Source organism: Hippoglossus hippoglossus, chromosome 14 (genome assembly GCF_009819705.1).
Source record: "Hippoglossus hippoglossus isolate fHipHip1 chromosome 14, fHipHip1.pri, whole genome shotgun sequence".
In the NCBI taxonomy this organism is placed as follows: Eukaryota; Metazoa; Chordata; class Actinopteri; order Pleuronectiformes; family Pleuronectidae; genus Hippoglossus; species Hippoglossus hippoglossus.
In genome coordinates, this window is record NC_047164.1 from 15,779,678 (window position 1) to 15,799,768 (window position 20,091).

The following is a 20,091-nucleotide window of genomic DNA, read 5'->3' on the forward strand; positions in this document are numbered from 1 at the left end:
GATGCCCAAATAACAGATGAAAAACACAACATATATCTCTTGCATCTATAGATACTGTGCATTTAGACAGCATAATCCTAATCCTGAATATTTTTAGATCCGAACGCTGCTATACCCACTACAATAAATACACTCATCAGCACTTAACAATCCAAAGTGAGGATGATTTTTTAGAATTCATATTTTACACGTTTACAATTAGGTTGTGATAATAAAAAAAAAGTATGTTCTATCATTATGTTCACATGTAACAGACTTTGCTTCCCCCCCCGGGCATCCACTAAAGTGACCTTTCCCTCTTTATGCATTGATTTTAACTCCCATGATCCTCCAGTGTCTCTGCAGTCTCTAGGTGTGGCAGAGCGTACGTGCGTCACAGCTCAACCTTGTTTGTTCCTAGTCTGACTCACCCCAGGTTCCAGTGCATTAATGCAGCTGCAAATGGTATGACCAGGTTTACAACCGTTTATCATGACCGGCAGACACAGTATAATCGGAAATGCCCTCATCTTTGCCCTCGGTGCACGTTTATGACCCGTCGTAAAAACTACGCACAATTCTGTCCTTGTGCTGGTTTAACATGCACAGAAATTATGGTCAGACATGGAAAATCTTTTTTTTTTTTTTAAATAAACCGACAAATGGAATTTTAAAGAGGATTTTTTTTCTTTTTATTAAAAAAAAAAAAAACATACAATCAAAACATTGTGTATAAAAGACAGTCACATACGCTGATTCCACCTATAGCAGAAGTTACTGTTTTATTTGTCATCAACTACTCTTAAGCTTCGAGGCAACACTAAGAGCCATCTACTATATGAAAATAACATCCCAAAAATGTGAAGCATAATCTCCTCACACTCCACCAGGATCATTTTTAGATGCCGGTTGACGCTGCCACTTGGAGCACCCTGGATGCTGATTTGTGTGTTTTTATCTCTGAGCACCTTCACACGAACCAAACAGAACCTCTGAGGCCTCTTTCTCCCGCCAGTGACCTCACAGAGGCAGATTGGTGAGGAGGCGTGTTCGGAGCACCCGGTGTTTGAAATGACAACTATCCTGGTTCCTCCTCAAGTGATTTAGCCACCGACGAGTGCACAAGGTCTAAAGTAAACATTTCCGGTGCAACTAAACAGGATGAATCCATGTCGATTTCAGAAACATAAAGTCATCTGTCATGATTATAAAAGTATACACAGTGATTCTGACACCAACTTAACACCTGGTTGTATATCATGGACATGAAACATCATGTGTAGTTGATCCTTCCAAAGTGAGACACATCAGCTCAGATGTTGGAAAACGGGGAGAAATAAAAAGGGTTCAACGCACTCAATAAAAAGGGCTGATCTGTGGTTGCTAAGTTTGCTTTAGATAAAAAAAAAAACAAGATTCAGATGAGACCGTCAGCTTCACCATACACAGGTTGAAAGAGGTTTCAAGTTATATCCTGTTTAATTTTTCAAAAAAAAATATAAATTTAATGCGTGCTGGCACAGTTCAAAAACATTTTTTTTTCACACAAAAATCATCAGGCTGTCTCATTTAGCTTTCTCTACCATCTTCATTACTCAGCTGCCTCGTGGATTTGATAAATGTGCAAATATTTCATTTCCTCATCACTATTCATGTAAGAAATAGCTCGTAAACCAAGTATAATACAATTGAAAAATAAATACGTCTGTGGAAGTGAGACGGCCAAAGACCCCTTTTCACGCCGCAGAGTTGGAGCAGGGTGTCGTGGAAGCAGCTATGAATGGATGCAGGGTCGGATCCATCGGAGAGCACAACAGTATAAACGCAATCAGGATGCAGTGGCCTCATTTACCCCAGAAAGAAAAGAAAAATCACTTTTTTGTTTAAAAACACCCGATTGTGATTAAATAACTGAATCAAAGCGCAAAGAAGCAGTGAAGATCAGGAAGCAGGAAATACATTTAACATTCACAGGCCAAGGACGTCAGGAGGGATATTATCATGATTCTGTATTCTACTGACTAACCTCAATGATTCTCCAGTATTGCTCGTTCCCAAACTACACTGGACCTGACTCCAGCCACAAACTAAATCTGAATGATGGGCGATCTGATAACTAAGGCTTGTGGTTGTGAAGAAAGACCAAAAACATTGACATCAGTGACCAGGATTGATACTGTACCTCTCTCGCTGTGGTTGTGAAAGCTCACAACCACTAGCATGAGAGTTCCGGTGAATTACTTTTTGAAAACAAACAAAGAAGACATAATAAAATTTGAGCACCATTTTTTGGCTTCCCTGCATCCGTCTTTGGTGACCAGGAATCAGAAAAGTTTGTAGGAGGGATGAAGAGGAGCAGATCTAGTGTTTGATTCCTGGATGAGGAGGAGAAGAGCAGTGCTGCGTCTTAAAGGCTCCTCCAGAGAACAGTAAGGCTGAGGTGAGTTAGTCCAGTTGGAGCGGGTCTGTGTTGAACAGTAGCTCTGTCCACCAGGGATGAAAACTCCTTGGCAACATGTCATGAGCACCTGCTATCAGTTTGAGAGTCACACGCAGTCTCAGATTAAAAAAAGAAACCACATATATATCTATATGTATACATCATATATACATACTTGTACAAAAAGAAAGAAAAAAAAATCCCTGAAGTATTTCTCATGTTTTGTGTTGAGGTTTGGAAAGGGGCGACGTGTCAGTGACTCCAGCCCATGAGGTGGCTGACACGGGCCTTTTCAGTCATACGCCGTACCCGTCCTGAGCGGGACATGCCCAGGTTGAGGGGGTCATCCTTCGACCCATGGCCATCGTCCTCTGACTCGTCCCTGTACAGAACTGTCCTGCGGCCCTGGTTGCGCGTGTTGACCCGTCGAGACTTGCACTGGTTGCCTCTTGGACTGCTACCTGCTGCTAATGCTACTGTTGTCGCTGCTGCTGCGGACCCACTCTGTGCCTCGTCAGAGTTGTCTTCGTCTTCATCTTCCTCCTCTTCAGGTTCCTCCTCTTCAGGTTCCTCCTCTTCTGGCTCCTCCTCCTCCTCCTCCTCCTCATCTTCTTCCTGACTTACAGCCACCGGTTGTTGCTGCTCCTGTTCCTGTTCTTCTTCTTCTTCCTCCTCCTCTTCATCATCCTCCTCCTCATCATCATCTTTCTCCTCCTCCTCCTCCTCCTCCCCTTCCTCCTCCTCCCCTTCCTCCTCCTCTTCCTCTACAAGAATCTGCACACGTGCTCTTTTAGGCATCTGTGCCAGGTCCTCTCCTCCTTTGTGTCTCCGTTTCCCTGAGGCCGCCACCTTACCTTCAGCCGGCAGACGTATAGATAGACAGGGGGCTTTGCTGTAGTCGTGATCTCCCCCCTCCATGTACTTCTCCTCCTCAGAATCAGAGCTGTTCTCGCTGTCCGATGATGAGGAGGAAGATGACGACGAGGAGGAGGATGACGACGAGTCTGACGCGGAGCTGTTAGATCCGGACGCCTCCTCATCGTTGTCTGACTGCAGCACTTCCTGCCCAGGGCGCTGTCTGGAGCCGTTGCTCTGATGCAGATTACTCTTCCGCCCTGAGGCAACACAAGAGGAAGGTGGTTCATTTCTGCATCATTACTGTTAACACCACACAGAGATGAAAATGAAACTGTAGTTAGCATGTATTTCTTATGATACCTGACTTCTTCGCTGGAGTGGCTTGGCTGCGGGTCAAGCATTGCGGCCCTTGGTTCCTGCTCCCGCTGCTCGTCCCTGAACTTGGGGAAGAAGGCTGGCTGTCTTCCTCCTTTGCTACACTGCTGCTTTGTTGAGCTGCAGCAACAACACAGTGAATATTACTAATTATTCATTATTAGAACTGTAAGATTCATCACAACAAAAGGAGCTACACAACAGAGGAAGAGGCGACAGCAGTGGAGTCGTACCCTTACGTGGTCTCTGTGAACGAGTCCTTGATGAGGTCTGGGACTTTTTTGGTTTGGACACCTTCCCTGACTTGTGCTTCCCTTTAGAGCTGGACAAAAGAAACAAAAAACATAAGTAAGAAGCAGCATTTCAGAATAATTATTTACATTATGTGAAATCCTTTCAAACCACTTACTTCTTACCAAAAACAGACAAAAAACAAGACACCAATTTTTCAAAATATTTTGAAGCTGATTTCTAAAGATTAAAAAAAGGCCTTGATTGAAATGCGGCAAATCAACGATATTTGTGTGCACTGCACACACCCTGCAGACAAACTGAGTAGACTGGAATTAAAAAGATCATTTGATCCTGTGGAGTGTCGAGTGACAGATTTGTGACTCGGTACCTGGGGGATGGACTAACAGGCGGTGAACTGCCTCCATTGTGAAGTCTGCTCCTGTAACTGAGTCTCTGACGATTCCGCCGTTCGTGCTGAAGGGCGGACTTGTAGTCGGAGATGATGGAGATGATGTGTTTCTCAAAGAAGGCTGACAAGCTGAGGGTCATGGTGTAGATCTAGACATAAAACAAGACGATTGTTAGGAAACAGACTACTACTTTGCAGGACTTAACACAGCTACATTACAGCATGTTTTAAATCAAACACATGCTACTTCACCTGTGATTTCTTGTTAGGAGTGTAAGCTTTTGAGTTGCTGAAAATGAGGCGGACGTCTTTGGCAAACTCCATCGGGTTTTCATAATTGGCTGCGGCGAGCGTCTCCGACACTGTTCCCAGATCCATGGGAGTGTCAATGATGTCCCGATAGTCCTGAACATAACCAACATTCATGGACACAGGGGATTCATTTTAATTGACTAATTCTTTTAAATTCTTTTTGGCATCAGTAGACTAATGACTGCAATTGCGGGATTGTTTTACCGGATACTCGAAGAGATCCACAGCCTGTCTGAAGGGTTCTGAATCTTGGGAGACGATCATGCGACGCACCAGCTTTTGACATTGACCGTGCCATACTTCAACATCCAAAGCCACACCACGGGTCGTAGAATTCGAGTTTGCTCCCTGGCATAGGGGAAAGGAAAATTAAGAGGGGAGCTACAGACTGATTTTAATTTAAGTTCTAAGATAAATGATTGTGCGACACTGGACTCTGGTCCTTCTTACCCGATGTCCTGTAGATGTCCCAGGATTGTCAGAGTCGACGTCCAACTCCTGCAGAGGAATATAAGCCCTAATGTTTATTTACTGACAAAACAATAAAATAAAGAAAAAGCAGGGACTACAGTGTAAACAAATATTTGTATACTTTAAACAAAACAACTATCTCACCTCAGCTTCCCCTCCACTGCTGATCTCACAATTGAGTTTGCGATACAGATCCAAGATGTCTGTGCAGCTCTGGTCCCTAAAGAAGTGAAGGATTTGTCACTGTTACGCAACCTCCAGTGTTTAAGTATTAATGAGGTGACTGTATCTCAGCGGAGTCTCACCTGATGTAGTGCAGGAGAACGTCAGTCACCACCTTTGCGGCTGCTACAATGGGGCTCTCGGGTTCGTTAAAAGTGCGGGCATTGTGTTCAATGTAGCGCACCTCCCACATTAATGCAGAGATCCGCCTGCAGCAGAGAAGAGCATCAGGAAACTGGAAACTCTAATGGCAGCAATTTAACATCAGGACATTGAATTCATGGTGAGGAACAAATGTGTCTGTGTGCAGCTCCACCTGTAGAAGCGGTTCTCGAGTCGTTTGTGGACGGTGCTGAGGTCAGTGAGGTAAGCCACCACAGTGCAGTACAGAGAGTAGTCCCGCAGATTCACCGGTGATGCAAAAGCCTTTGCGACGTCTGTGGACAAATGGTAATAAGATCAAAAGTGGCAAAATGACGTTACACACTGAAACAAACAAACTGTTATCAGACATCTGGTGACCGACCTAGAGTAAGAAGCTGATCGATGCCATGGAGGACTCGCTCACAGTCTTCATCCCGTGTGTGAGCTCCCCATTCTCCTTCTTGAGGTCTGTAGAGCAGAGCTTTCAGCTCCTCCTCCGCCACCTCCACCCCATCACCCACCTGGTCAGGTAATGCAGCTGAAGGAATCACAAAAATCAGAAAATAGGGGTATTTAGTTAGTTAGTCAACACAGACCGAAAGGCACTACTATAAAATGGTAAGCAGCAGAAATCTGATAAAATACTTTTGTATGCAGCTAATAGTTTTGCCATACTTACTGAACAGACAAGTCTTCAAGGACCAAATAAATAAGCCAGCAGTAAGAAAATTTAAATTTGTGTTGTCAGCCGGTTACATTTAAATTATAAATGGTCCACTTGGCAGAATAAGGAAAATTGTGATTCCTAATTAGACTATTGAAATGAAAAGCTGTGTTTTTTTATTGTGAATTACAGCCCCTGGTTCTGGATTTACAACCACTGCTGTTGTCCAGTTTTACTGTCCGATAAAGGGCATTATTATTATATTGTGTATATATTTATCTACCATTAAGTTATCATTATATAATATACAAATATGTTGTAAATGGTTATTTGTCTGTAATTCATAATAAATAAATAGTTACAGATTCATTACCAAGTGGAACTCTCATATAAACACTGACCTTCCTCAGGAATAGGCTCCATGTCCCAGGGACTCATCTTCTCCCGCTCACTATTATCCCACCTGATAAAGGAATAGAAAACATAAATTAGTCGGCGAATTCAATCATACTGTGTCAGATTACAATCTCTTATCTCTTAAGTGACATTGGGTCAACAAAGAGGAGCATCATATTAACAGAAAGCTCTGTTGATGTGTTATGTTGGAGCAGAACACCTCAGATACACAGACGTACTTTACAGCATAGCACTGAAACAGGCTGTCTGGATACTCAGGCTGCAGAGGCTCCTGGTCCTCGACAGAACCAAACCACCAGGCGTCATCAATGATGCTGCGGAACCTCATGCCTGTCGAGAGCAATGTAGGATCCATTGTAAGTGGATGACAGTACACTCTACATGACAATGAACACAACAAGTTGTTAACAATTCACTTCAAAAGAGCTGGGGATCGACTAACCTGGTTGCCAGTTGTGCTCTTTAGCCTCGTTGTAACACTGCTGCAGTACCAGAAAATCTATGACATCTGGCATGTCATGGTACCTGGGGATTGTAGAAAAAAAGAAAAAAGGGTGAAATACATGTACCAAGAGATTTCGGTCTTTTTTAAATCTTGTATATACTGAATATAAATACACACTTTAAAGAGAAAGACTCATTGGTCATTTTCCCTGAGACTGCGTCCAAGAAAGCCAGTTTTAGGCAGCAAAGGGTGGGAGGTCCCACTTCATACTTGATTCCAACCACCTTTACAGATTCCTGGTCCTGGAGGGGCAGACGAAAAATAAAAAATTAAAGTGTAAAACTCGGGATAAGGAAACAAAGAGGTTCTCAAAAAAGTACATTCTCTACTCGTTTGAATATATAATTTTTTTGTCTAATCTAATTTGAGACTGATAATGATGGAGATTTGTAGTGATATTCTGCAAACTCATGTTGAAACACATGATTCTTGCAACCCTACATAACTTGTGAAGCATTGTGACAGGGTTAGGGGATTTATCGTACATGGTGACTGCAGTAGAAATAGACATAACCATCAGAGTGTCAGTTTCAGAAAGTTACCGGCTGCCATTTTCATACAAACAGCTTCAATATTAGAACAAGTGAGGGTCTGTACACTACACTTTTTTAGATGAAACAATGTCTTACCCTGAGGTTGAGTCTGTTCCATGGCTGTTTCTGAGGGTTAATGCTGTAGGCCTTGGCCCTGCGGACCGCCCGCACATAGGCTTGATGGCCCTGTTTGAAGTAGATGAGCTGGAGGAGAACAAAAGAATAGATCAGAATGTGTGTAACACAGTGATGTATTGTTCCGTTTGCTGTCAAGAGTAACAATCTGTACCTCATCTCCCATTTGGGGAACAAACGGAGAACGGTGTGGAATGGTCTCCATTATCCATGAGGGTGGCAGCCACTCCTCCGCATTGAGTCCGGCCAGAGAGGACGTGGGTTTCTGAGTATTTACAGTTAGTTAGAACAACATCCAAATAAAGAATTCCTCCTGTACTGTGTACTCAGACAACATGTAAAACCTGGAGCACAACACACACTTTCAATGAAGAGAGCAGGTTCTGTGCTTTGAGTGAAGAAGCTAAAGGCCGTGTTAGCTCACCTGTTTGGTCTCTTTGGGCTTCTTCTTCTTCTTCTCATTTTCCTTCCTCCTGGGCTCCTTTTCCTTGTCTTCGCCTTCTTCTTCCTCCTCGGAGCTGCTGTAACCTGTTGGCTGTACGGACCTCCTGGTTGGTCGCTTTGGCGGCTGGAGGTTGATACCAGCATCGGCTGTCCAATCAGAATACTCACTCGAGGAGTCGCTAAGAATGAAAGAGGTGCGCTGTTAGGTCGACGACTGTCACTACGACCTGAAAAACACTGTTCACTTTAAAAATTATCAACCTGGAGCTGCTTTCACTCTGCCACTGAGCTTCAGCCTCAGAGGAGGGTTCACTTTGCTCTGCTTGTTCTGCTGCCTGTCAACAAACAGAAAACACTGTTAATATCATCATCTATAATAAATAGATTGTGTTTCTTTCTGGCTTCATGACTTTGTTTAAATTTTTTGGGCAATTAGAGACTTTTATTTAAAGTTTTTTTAGTTAACAAATTTGTAATTTTAAAAAGATCTCCAAAATATCAAATCAAAACATCATATTTAAATGTATGTGAATATGATGTTACAGTAACTTTCGATTCAAGCAACCGACAAACTTGTTTAAAAAAAATTCTAGATACTACATGTGCAACACATTTCTGTCGGCCATGTTTGAATATGTAGAGTAGAAAGACAGAACGTACTTCTCCGTCACTGTCAGAATCTATTTGGCTGTCAGAGCTATGTCGGTTGCTGGAAGTTCGACTCCTGGTCCCAGGACGGCGGACTTGAGCTGAGCGGGTCTGATAGGCGTGACGCTGCTGCCTTTTCTTAGTCGGCCGTCGGGAGCGGAGCCGTGAGGCCAGTAGATCGCTCTACAAAGTGGCAAAGGAGGGCGGGAAATAAAGAGAGAAAAAGTGAATTGGCGTAGACGGTATTTTTTGATTTGCGGACAGCAGCTGTGAGATGAAGAATAACAAACCTTGGGTGAACATGTAACTGGTTTCTTCTTCCTCTCTGCATTGTAAAGTGAACACTCCATGTCACCTTTGGCTCGTCTGCACTCCTCCATAACTCTAAGAAAAAAAAAAAATTCCATTTCCAAATGTTCACTGCTACTAAAAACATACACATAACATTTTCATTTGTATTAATAACTATATATCTGCTCTCTGTAGTGTCTTAATTCTAATTAAATTTCCATCCACCTCACCTGAATACCCCATGCGGCATTTCATTGACCATCACCCTGCGGCTCCAGGCCAGCAGGTCCCTCTCTGTAGCAACTTGACTACGCAGGGCATTATGCTGCATCTGCCAAACACTGTCCATCTGCGTGCTTCTGTGTTGTCCATCAGTTGAAGAGGAGTCCACATCCACTGCTGCATCATCAGCTAAGAATAAAAAGGAACATTAGAAAGACAATACTTTACTTGAGGAAATGATCTTTTGGCAATAAAAGTTGATACGGTTACATCTAGTATCCACACAATGCTCATGCTTATAGTAAATCAATAAAACAACACTGTAAAATTTGACTACAAAATCTAAAGCGAAACATACCCTCTGCCTCTTCAGCCGGTTCTTCGGGATTCTGACGCACGTCCTGCTCGTTCTGTAACTGTCTGATGAGATTGTCCAATATGTTTTCTCCATTTTCTGCCGTTTGCTGGCCAAGTACCTGCTCAACCAACTCTCCTTCGTCTAAGTCACACAAAGACAGTTGCTGGGTCAACCTCTATGCTAAAAACAGTGCAAGCATTCTGAATGATAGGAGAAATGAGGGAGCGGGTTTTACTGTTAGCCATGTAGCCAAGTTGAGGTACGAGCTGATCCTCCTTGCAGTTCTCTCTTCCTGGCACCAGGCGCTGGTAGTGAGGAGGGTGAGGATTCCCATCAACGTCCACGAGGAAGGCTGGAGGCATGAGGTGAGGGGCCTGTTGTGTCTGCTCATCCAGGACGTAGCTATTAGTGTCCCGAATAAGAGGCCGGTAGTCCGTGTGAAAGAACATCTGGTCAGGAATCTAAAGTGAATCAAGAGCATTTTTGTGTTGATTACGGAAAAAAAGTCAAGTTACAACCCAAGATACACCATGTGGCCGAGCTGTGCAGTTACCTTTTCATATGCTCTGCTGCAGCCGAAGCCAAAGATGAGCAAATGGCCGTGAGAGTCAGTGCAGGCAAAATGTTGTCCATCAGCTGAGAACTTGCAGTCAAAAATAGCACCGTGGCCTTGCCCTTCAATCTGGAAACAAACATTTTAATATGAACTCCGTGATGTAAAGAAACACGACTGCTGAGCTGAAGGTCTGATTGACGATCAGTTACCATGTTGAAGAAGTTGCGGATCTTGGTTCCTTTTGTCAGGTCCCACAAGTAAATGTTGCCGTCGTGGCCGGCTGATAGCATGATGCGGGAGTCAAACGGGTGAGCCTCCATCACAAACACCTCATCATCATGACCCTGGAGTAGAAAGAGCACAAACAAAGGCGATACATTTGTAAAAACTCTCAACTCTTAATTTTCCTTATCTTGAAGGGGACCTGCACAGTAGAAACGTCCACTTAAGCCACTTACAGATAAAACATGCAGCAGCTGTCCAGATGTTGTGCTCCACACTTTGAGTAGGTAGTTTGAAACTGCTGTGATGACTGTGGTATCTGCACGGTCCCAAGCCACCATGGTCACCACCAGCTTCGTTTTATCATCCCCATTGGCGACAGTGCTCCTGGAGGAAATTATGCCATCAGTTGAGACACAGATGTATTTACAGAGACATGTAACTGTTCAACTCTTTTTTCTCTTACCCAGGCAGCCTGGCAGCCACGTCTAAAGTGACGCTCTTCCACTCTTGTTGCTGGTAATGCCAGATCTTGACTGTGCCATCACGACTGCCGCTTACAAACCTTAAGCTGAACAAACAAACACATTTAACTAAAGGAACCACAAAAGCACTGTTTGAAGTCCATACAGATCTCAGTAATCACACTCACCTGTCACTGTTATTGCTAAACTGGACGACTACAACTTTGTCCTAAAAACAGAAGAAACATATTTTAAGTTACACCTTGTTTACATAAAGTTTTATTAACAGGATGATGCAGCTACTGTGTTTTGTTTCTTACCGTGTGGGCATCCATCTCAGACACCTTCATGGGAGTTTCAGCACCAAGGTAATAGACTCTGATCATGTGATCAGTGCCACCAGTTGCCATGAACATACCACCTATTAACAGTGAAAGGATGGAGATGTTAGTGACACAAACACATTCAGTGAACATGCATATCGGTAAATGCATAACCTGCTCTTATGTCACTATTTATGTCTGACCAGTTAATTTTATTACACTGTCAAGACATTTCCTGGTAAACTAAAGAACTGCTATTAATACTAAAAGTACTAAAAAGTACAGAAGTTACCAGGAAAGGAAAAACACTCACCACTACTGAAGGAGGAAGTGGAGACCTGTACTCCTGGACGTGACCGCTCAACAAACTTGACCGGCTGATCACTGTGGAAAAGAGGAGAAAAAGTAATGTTGTAGTTATTTCCATTCTGTGAAAAAGAGCATCTAAAAACAGTGACAAAGGAAGTTTGAAACACTTACTTGAATTTCATGCTGAGTGAGTGCCACTTCCAGAAACACACCATACCATCTGCACCTGTGGAGGCGAGGTACCGCGTTGTCCCTTTGACAGCAGGACAAAACTAAAGGGACGGAAAGTCAGGGGTGATTAGGCACAAGAGAAGACTGACCAGAGTTTAACATATAATACATTTATAGACGTAGAGTAATATTATGTTGCTTTTAAAAAATTGCATTTGCTGTATAATCCAGGTAATCCTTAGTTTTAACTGGAACTTGAGTTGTTTGAATAAAGCCTGAATCATTAGTCTCACCTGAATGGAGGTGATGGAGGCAGCATGGGCCTGCAGAACCATGATGGGTGCACATGTACGTAGGCACCACACTCTGATCGTTTTGTCACAGCTGGCTGAGGCGATGAGCGTATTCTCGTGATTGACAGCCATGTCACAGATCTCTGCTGCATGGCCACGAAGTGTTGCCAGGAGCCGGCCGTCATCTGTGGCCCAGATTTTCACCAGGCAGTCATCTGAACCCTAAAAAGCATAAAACATTAGGAAAAATATCCGATGTTTTAATGGTTTGCATAGGTGTGACTTGACAGATGGAAACTAAACTAGTGGGCTACATTAAAACAAGTGATCACAGCTCACCGTAAATATCCGACGACCAGTGCGGTCAAATGCTACACAGTAGACCGAGGATAGGTGGCCAAGGATACGTTTGTGTATCTTCATGTGTTGGTAGGAGGAAGACGGCAAAGCTTGGCCAAAACGGGCTGTACCTGTGGCCTGGCGAGCACCCATGATGGACACTTGATATAAAAGACATGCAAGAAGGATTAGTAGAGACAATAGACTGCTAAAGCACCTTTAACTTAATTGGTCTAGGGACTCTTAAAGGATAAAAAATGTAAACGTTTCACACACCAACACTGGGAGCGTTTCCATCGCTGACTGGGGGTTCTGGTGGACGCCCCCGGTGCAGTGCAGCAACAGCTGAGCCACTGCATACTTTGTGGCTACAACCTAAATTACACAGATAGTGGGTTAAAAAGTATGTTAAAAATGACTAAAAATTCATTAGGAAACAGATGTGTTGCCAACAGACCACACAAACACAATTACAACAGACTCTGTATGAGGACTGTGCATAGATAGGAATATTCTCACTTTTGACGGTGCGAAGTAATGACTGTCTTCCCAGACCCAGAAGTGTTTGGACTCCAGGAACACTAGGTGGGATCTCCTTCTCTATGAGCGGGCCTATTCGCTGACAAACACGCAGCAGATAGTCCGCAGGAATGTGCTGGTTCAAACTCACCTAAAAGAATCAAACACTGCTGTTACAACGTGACAAAGCATTTAACAACACACACACAAACATTAGGATTTTAGCAGCATTCTCCAAAAACATGTAGAATAATTAATATTAATAGGTATTATAGAGATGTTAAAATCTGACAATGATAAATCAGTAAATAATAACTTTTTAAGGAATTGCGACAATAGTGTGAACAGGTAGGGACAATTTACTCAAGAAAGACTAGAAGTTATTACTATGTATCCATCTAGATCTACTTAAACATCTATTGATTTTCCCTTAAAGAAAATACAAAATAAGATTTAACTTCAAAAAATGTTTCAACATGTTTGCCTGATTTTAAGCCTCTGGTGGCTTTACAACAATATGAAACCTTTTTTGTGGGTGTGTGACAGTCAAAATACCAGCTGGCATCTAAATGAGTTTTTCTTTTCTCTTAAATTGCCTCTCCACAGGCAAACAGCATTGTCAAACATGTAATTTGAACTAGAAACTGCAATAAACTCTCAGTAATGAAGTTAATCATTGTATAAGTGGATTTGTTTGTAGTTACAACGTGAATTCTACAATAAAATTACATTTTTTTTTAAACAGCTGGGTACATTTATACAAGCATGTAAGTCCACTTCTAGAAATGTAATTTTTCAGACTGGTCATAAATATAAATTGTGGTTTTGATGCAGCGCATTGAAAAACAAACCAGCGAGGGGGAAGAGGAGGGACTAACAAGGTGATAGCCAATCAAAAGAGTCCCTTGCTAGTCACTCCAAAGCACAACTGTGATTTGATTCGCTGCAAGAGCAAAATGACAGCCCTCTAGATGTGGCTCAGCCTATCACGACCCGTCCTCGTCCGCTCCCTCCGCCCACTGGTCCACACAATAGTAAAGCCTGTGTTTAGTAATTCATCAACAGGCCTGTGCGAACACTAATGTTGAAATGATTTTAATAAACGTAAACATTTTATCGCCGCGACTTTTCCGCCTGATCGATCAATAAAAACACAAAAATCCGCTGTGGTGATTACCAAATAAAATTCGAGTTATGAGCCTCGTTTGATTAAAGCGTTAATTATGACAATCCACACTCACCCAGTCCTGGAAGTTCCGCTTGTATTTCAGTCCGTCCCAGCTCCATCGTTGAGGAACCAACTAAAGTTAAGAGACAAGCTTTTTTAAAAAAAAAAAAAATAGCACCAAGCTGCTGCTACCGTCCCGGAACCCGCTCCTTTATCTACCGTCGGCTTAAGAAGCTGAATCATGTAAGCACGTACAAAACGACCAGATGGACAGTAACACGGAAACCAGGCATGACAATAAAGACAGAAAAGTGCAGCTGAACCTACCTCATACTCCTCCAGCTCCTCGACCAGTATCTAAACACACACACAGAGAGACACAGTTAGCATTAGCCGCTAGCACCAGCTGCTAATCTCTACGATTTACAACCGATAAACCGGTTAATATCTCGCAAATCGAAGGGTGTTACCTGCGCTGCTTTCTTACACGGCCCGGACTGCAGGAATCTGGCAATGAGGTAGTACAGTTCTGAAAGGAAAGAGACGCGTATTAGCTTGGTACCAACCACTGTTCCTATTGAGCCGAGCTAACGCTGGTTAGCTCCGGGATGCACTCGGGTTATTTAGCTTTATCCCCGTAGCGCTACTGCAAACTGTGCGAGTGCTAAATGTGTGGTCGCGGGTTGAGGGTGAGCTCGGCACTCACCAGCCTCGGTCTGTGAACACTGTTCTCTTGCCATCACTTGATAAGACAGGCGACATTAAGACACACTGATGTTTTAGCTTGCTCGTTAGCCGCCGGCTAGCTAACAGTAGCTAGGTGTGTGTTGCTAAAACAGGCTAGTGAATGGCCTCCTCCTCTCTCAAGTTGATTCCAGACCACCTGGTGCTTTGTGTTAGCGCCCTCCAGTGACGCTGTGCCATACTGAACGTCATTTGTTGTTGAAAATGAATAACTATGATACATATTTACATATTAAACTGTACAGCAGAAACATTTCAGGCAGAATTTATCTGTAGTTTTCAGCATTTAGTTATGGATTTAATAACTTTATTTACCCGTTAAATTCCATATTTATTGGAAAGATTTTATGCATTTGTAGGTGAACTGTATCATCTCATTGAAAACAACTGTGTGTATTCTGTTTACATTGTATATGCTATTTCTATTTCTACATGTCCTCCTGTTTATAGTTTACTTAAGTTTGACTTTAACTGATGTTTCTATTGTCATTATCCCCTATGCTGTGATAACATGGCATAACATTTCCCCATAATGGGACTTAAAAAGGATTATTTTAGATTTACACATTAATGTACTTAAGATTGTTGTGAAAATCTTAATCAACATTACATTGTTTGGAATTATGTTCACTTTAAAAAAAAGCTGATGCAATAACTCATTTTCGAACAAAACCGCTGCAATCCTGTTTGATATGACGACTGTATTTGGAGACTGTTGCTCTGGGGATAGCATCTGGGTTTAATTCGGGAAGAGGCCTCCTTGACCTTGGTGGCAACAGAGAAAAAGTGCAGGTCATGTAGCAAAGTGGTAAATTGAACATGTTCAAGCTTAGCAGCAGGGACCAGATAAACCCAGAGGCTTCAACCATAAAAATACAATATATGACCGTGTCAAAAGGGGAACTGGAACAAATTAGATCTTTTCGATTTGAGGTTAATTTGATGAAAAATGTAACAGAACATTTTTATAGTTTTAAGTTAGACAGTCTCTAAGTGGATATTCATGGGAACTCATTTCTAAGATGTAAATACAGTTACAGATCGTATTTTGCAAATGCTTTTTTTTTGCACATTATGAAGGTGGTTATGTCAGTACTTTCGAATAACATTCACACATTTTAGCCAACCATCTTTTATGCTAATAAGGATACGATCCATAAAATATATTCTTATTTGTCCAGCTTCTGCCTCAGAATGTCATTGTTATTGTTTGTTGTTGCCTGCACACTGCACAAACCACCAAGTCCTTGAGGATCATAGCCGGACAGAGAAAGTATAAACTGTGAAAAAGCTCTGTCTTTCTTCACACAATGATTTGCTTGAACAGAAACAGTCATGGAAATCTTGAGGATGTGTCTCAACCAACAACCAATGGTGACATCATGGGTCATTTGGGAAACTGAAACTAAATGTCCAATGATTCAAGTTTTTTTTTAATAAAAAAAAACATATCTTGCACTGACTAAGAATAACTAAGAAATACATTTTTTAAAATTGTATTTTAACCTTGCACCTATGTGGGCCAAGGAGGAAGGTCATGGATGATGTAACATCCAACGCAGCCTGGTACATCAACCAGATTGTTAATGGTTTTGTGAGTTGTGGTTTCACCGGCTCACTATCAGCACTGACTCTCTTCAATGGACATGAAAAGGAAATTCTCTTGAGCAGCATGCAAAGTGGTCTGTTCATTAATTGTGCTTGAGAGCTTTGGCAGTGTATGTTCACTTGAACATTGTATGAACTGGCTGTGTATATGTATGTGTTTATGATAAAGCTTGACATGCCATTACATTTGAGCTGTAATGTTCTGTCTTAAGAAAATAAAAGATTGAATATTGAGGACAGAGAATTTGCAATCCTTGCTGTGAAGTTTTTTTTCTCCCAAAATATTTTTTCAATACTTACTCCCTTGTGTGTAATTGTGTGTTTAGTTACGTGAATACATTTGAAAAGTAGGCCTCTTATATCACAGATGTTTTTTTGATTGAAGGTCACAGACTTGCTTGTTGACTCAACAGGAATTTCTTCATAGCACTGTCCTCCTCTACCTGTTCTGGTGTTACACACACCTTACGCAGCACTGAACGCACGCAACTGACACAAACTAGTATTTCCAATCCAACAGACTGCAGTTCTTCCTTTTCAATGACCCACAAATGTGAATCTTTCCAGACTTTTTGGATCATGCAAATAATAATGCATTTCATTTATGAGGACATCAATAAGACAGTATATAATAATAGGCTAATGAAACAAGGATAAACAACAACAATAGTATAAACAACCCTTCCAACAGGGCATGGCCACACAACTGGAGGCACAAATATTTTCTAGGTTCCGTGTTCTTCAATGTGAGACTTCATTACATTCATTCCTGATTAAGCACAGGTTTAAAATGCCATGCAATTATAGACGTTATGTCAGTGTCTCCGATGACACAGAAAAGCTGAGTCTAAGAGAAGTGATCGGTGGCATCAACAATCCAGGCAGCTGCTGAAAGTATGAACATGCCATGGGTGGCAGATTGATTTCAGCCCACACAACATTGCATGTTACCTATCCAGTGCCAGAATCAGTGAATCTGAGGGAAAGGGGAAATTTAATATCTCTTAAAAAAAAGAAAGAAAAGAGCCTGCTGACTCACCAGCCCTAATGCAAATTAAGAAAGAGAAGTGCCGCACACCCATAGGCTTTTGTGAAAGGCTCTTCCCTGGAGAGAAATCATCCATGGAGGAGCTTTTAGGGCCTGAAAAATCTTTTGGATTGAAGTCCCTCTTTCTTTCCTTTTTTATTTGAGTAACACCTTAAATTAAGCAAGAAATAGTAGTTTCATTATTCTGTGTGCAAACAGGCAGATCGATAGATACGGTTTTATCTTATTTTATCTAGAGGGGCATTCCACTGATTTTACATGTCAAAGTCAGTTTACTATGGCTAGTAGCCTACTACGTATTCGGTGAAAACTGTATAATATCCTCCTCCTGTGACTGTAGGAACTTGGTCAAATCTGATAACAACTCATGTCACACCACTTGAGTAATTGGTTGGTTTGAACTTTTTTCTTTGGGAACTATAGTCGCCTGCAACTGGAGGAGGAGTGAGACACATGGGTATGAACCACTGTCAGGGTTTACTGAGAGCTGCTATCAAACTACATGCAGGGAGGCTATCAAGCTGTATTCAGAGTTCCAACACGTTATGTATATGCAATTCAAAATCTTGTTTTTTATATGTGTATCTCTGTCATGCTAAGATCAATAGCAATTTCCACAGGGACATTCAAATATTGCAGTAAATTTAATTTCTCTTAATGGGAAATAATATATGCCTTCATGCTGAATTGCAGTGTTCATGAACATGTATTTTTACCAGGTACGCTGCTGAGCCTTAGACTGTAGTTCAGAGACATTATTAGAAAGGCATTTATCATGCAAGTACATTCAGAAGCCCTGCAGCTCATTGGAAACCTCAAGTCACAACAAGACATTTACGTGCTTTGCCTGGTAAATTTCAGAGTTGAGTTTAATTTGTACATTAAAACTTTTCAAAGGTGTGTGTATGTTAAGCAATGAGAGCCAAAAATGAGTTCGCCTCTGACTGCCGTAAAACTCTAAAATGGGATCATGATTCTGTGGTTTCAACGCCACGCTAAAAATAAATGTACTACAGCGAAACTATTTACTGGTTGTTTTCTTTCCAAAGTGGGAATGGAGTCTTGAATCATCAATGCAATAATGCTCTATAACCAATCCAATCTCTATAATCATTCCAATAATACGACATTTCTGCTAAGGAACATTTTGCATTGTGCCTGCTGTGCTTTTACAACTTTTACTGCTGGGCTTGTTTTTGCGATGGAGTATTTTTCATTGTAGTATTGAAACTTTGAAGCATCTCAACTCTTTCCACAACCGAACTGCACCCATTGACCTAAGGGTGGCGCTAAAGTGTGTGTCCACTTGTTGGATTGTATGAAACCTGGTTCACTCATGCATTTGCCCAATACATTTTCAGAATAGCTCTGATCAGCCCAAGCCTGTGTCTGCCAACATGTGATGATTGGCTACATGATGGCCTTTTGAAAGTATGACTCATGGACCAAAAGGCATGGCGTGACTCACACACTCAAATCACAGCACATCAATGTACTGTACATGTACGGAACCAGACTCAGTACTGTTTTACCCTGCTGAACTGGTATCTATTGCACTTCTGTCCATCCTGGGAGAGGGATCACTCACACGGGGCTCTCTCTGAAGTTTCTACATTTTTTCCCCTGTTAAAAGTTTTTTTTGTTAGTTTTCCCTCACTCTTGTTGAGGGTTAAGGACAGAGGAGGTCACACCTTGTTTGCCCTACGAGAAAAATTGGGATTTGTGAATATGGGCTATACAAATACAATTTGATTGATTGAACTGGAGGATCAGGAAAGTATTACTTAAACACACACACACTGAGTCATGTTTCCACGACTTGAGAGGATGTTGCATTGACCTACATGGATTTCTGGAGGACACCTGGAGGCTCTAACCTTAACCATAGTTACAACTTGCCTAATCCTAACCCTTCCCCTAACCTAACCCTAAACACATTTAGGTCTCCACAACACACGCCCCCACACACACACAGATTTACCCAGCCATCCTTAAAAGGACTTTGCATTGGCTTCCATTCATTTTGGACGACCTAACCAAAACTTTATCCATAACCATGACCAATTCACCCTAACCCTAACCCTAACCTTAACCTAACCACAATTCACAGCTGACCTCTAACCATAACCAGGACCCCAGAAATGATGTTTAGCCTATAGGATTGAGCTTTGGTCCTCATGGGGTCCACTGGTCCGGACGAGGTCTGTGTTTATGTTGGAAAAGGACATAGTGAGGCAACCACACACGCACGCACACGAGCACACACACACACACACACACACACACACACACACACACACACACACACACAGACACACACAGACACGCGCACGCACAACTTTATTTAGGAGCATATCTAGTCCAGTGGGCGGGGCTGTGAGCGTGGACGCACTGGCTGCACAGGAGTCTTCAGCCAGCCCTCGTCTGTCTGCCTGTCACTGTGTGTGTGTGTGTGTGTTTGTGTGTCAGTGTGTGTCAGTGTGTGTGTGTCAGTGGACGGGACACGTTGTGTGCACCGCTCTGTGGAAAAACGATGTAAGCTGTGAGGTGTGAAGTGTGTGGGCTGTGTCGGGCTCTGGGCTGGATCGGGATCTGCCTCTCAACAGGCGGCCCCTCTCTCTCTCTCTCTCTCTCTCTCTCTCTCTCAGTCACACCGGTAAGAATCA

At 42.3% G+C, this 20,091-nt stretch overlaps 1 protein-coding gene across 1 annotated transcript; it reads right to left on the reverse strand.

Annotated features, from left to right (window-relative positions):
- Positions 1-2,671: 2,671 nt before the first annotated feature.
- Positions 2,672-15,203, reverse strand: brwd3 (bromodomain and WD repeat domain containing 3). The gene is made up of 40 exons (XM_034607365.1): positions 14,732-15,203; positions 14,496-14,554; positions 14,353-14,382; positions 14,099-14,158; positions 12,858-13,008; positions 12,615-12,713; positions 12,339-12,499; positions 12,000-12,221; positions 11,707-11,807; positions 11,540-11,610; positions 11,224-11,324; positions 11,092-11,132; positions 10,906-11,010; positions 10,676-10,826; positions 10,427-10,561; positions 10,215-10,343; positions 9,897-10,122; positions 9,662-9,802; positions 9,312-9,492; positions 9,081-9,174; positions 8,803-8,973; positions 8,404-8,477; positions 8,123-8,321; positions 7,853-7,963; positions 7,660-7,767; positions 7,148-7,272; positions 6,968-7,050; positions 6,744-6,855; positions 6,510-6,571; positions 5,827-5,982; positions 5,617-5,737; positions 5,384-5,509; positions 5,223-5,298; positions 5,058-5,105; positions 4,812-4,955; positions 4,548-4,700; positions 4,275-4,444; positions 3,886-3,974; positions 3,638-3,772; positions 2,672-3,534 (listed from the first exon to the last, which is right to left on the reverse strand). The coding sequence occupies exons 1-40, from the start codon at positions 14,763-14,765 to the stop codon at positions 2,672-2,674; spliced, it is 5,418 nt and encodes a 1,805-aa protein (XP_034463256.1). The 5' UTR covers positions 14,766-15,203.
- Positions 15,204-20,091: the final 4,888 nt, after the last annotated feature.

Excerpts from the sequence above, each read along its gene's own strand:
- brwd3 (XM_034607365.1), bottom strand. The coding sequence starts at position 14,765 with ATGGCAAGAGAACAGTGTTCACAGACCGAGGCTG. Across the intron at positions 5,983-6,509 it reads GGAGCCTATTCCTGAGGAAG|CTGCATTACCTGACCAGGTG; the intron begins GTCAGTGTTTAT and ends TGATTCCTTCAG. Across the intron at positions 3,535-3,637 it reads CACTCCAGCGAAGAAGTCAG|GGCGGAAGAGTAATCTGCAT; the intron begins GTATCATAAGAA and ends GTGTTGCCTCAG.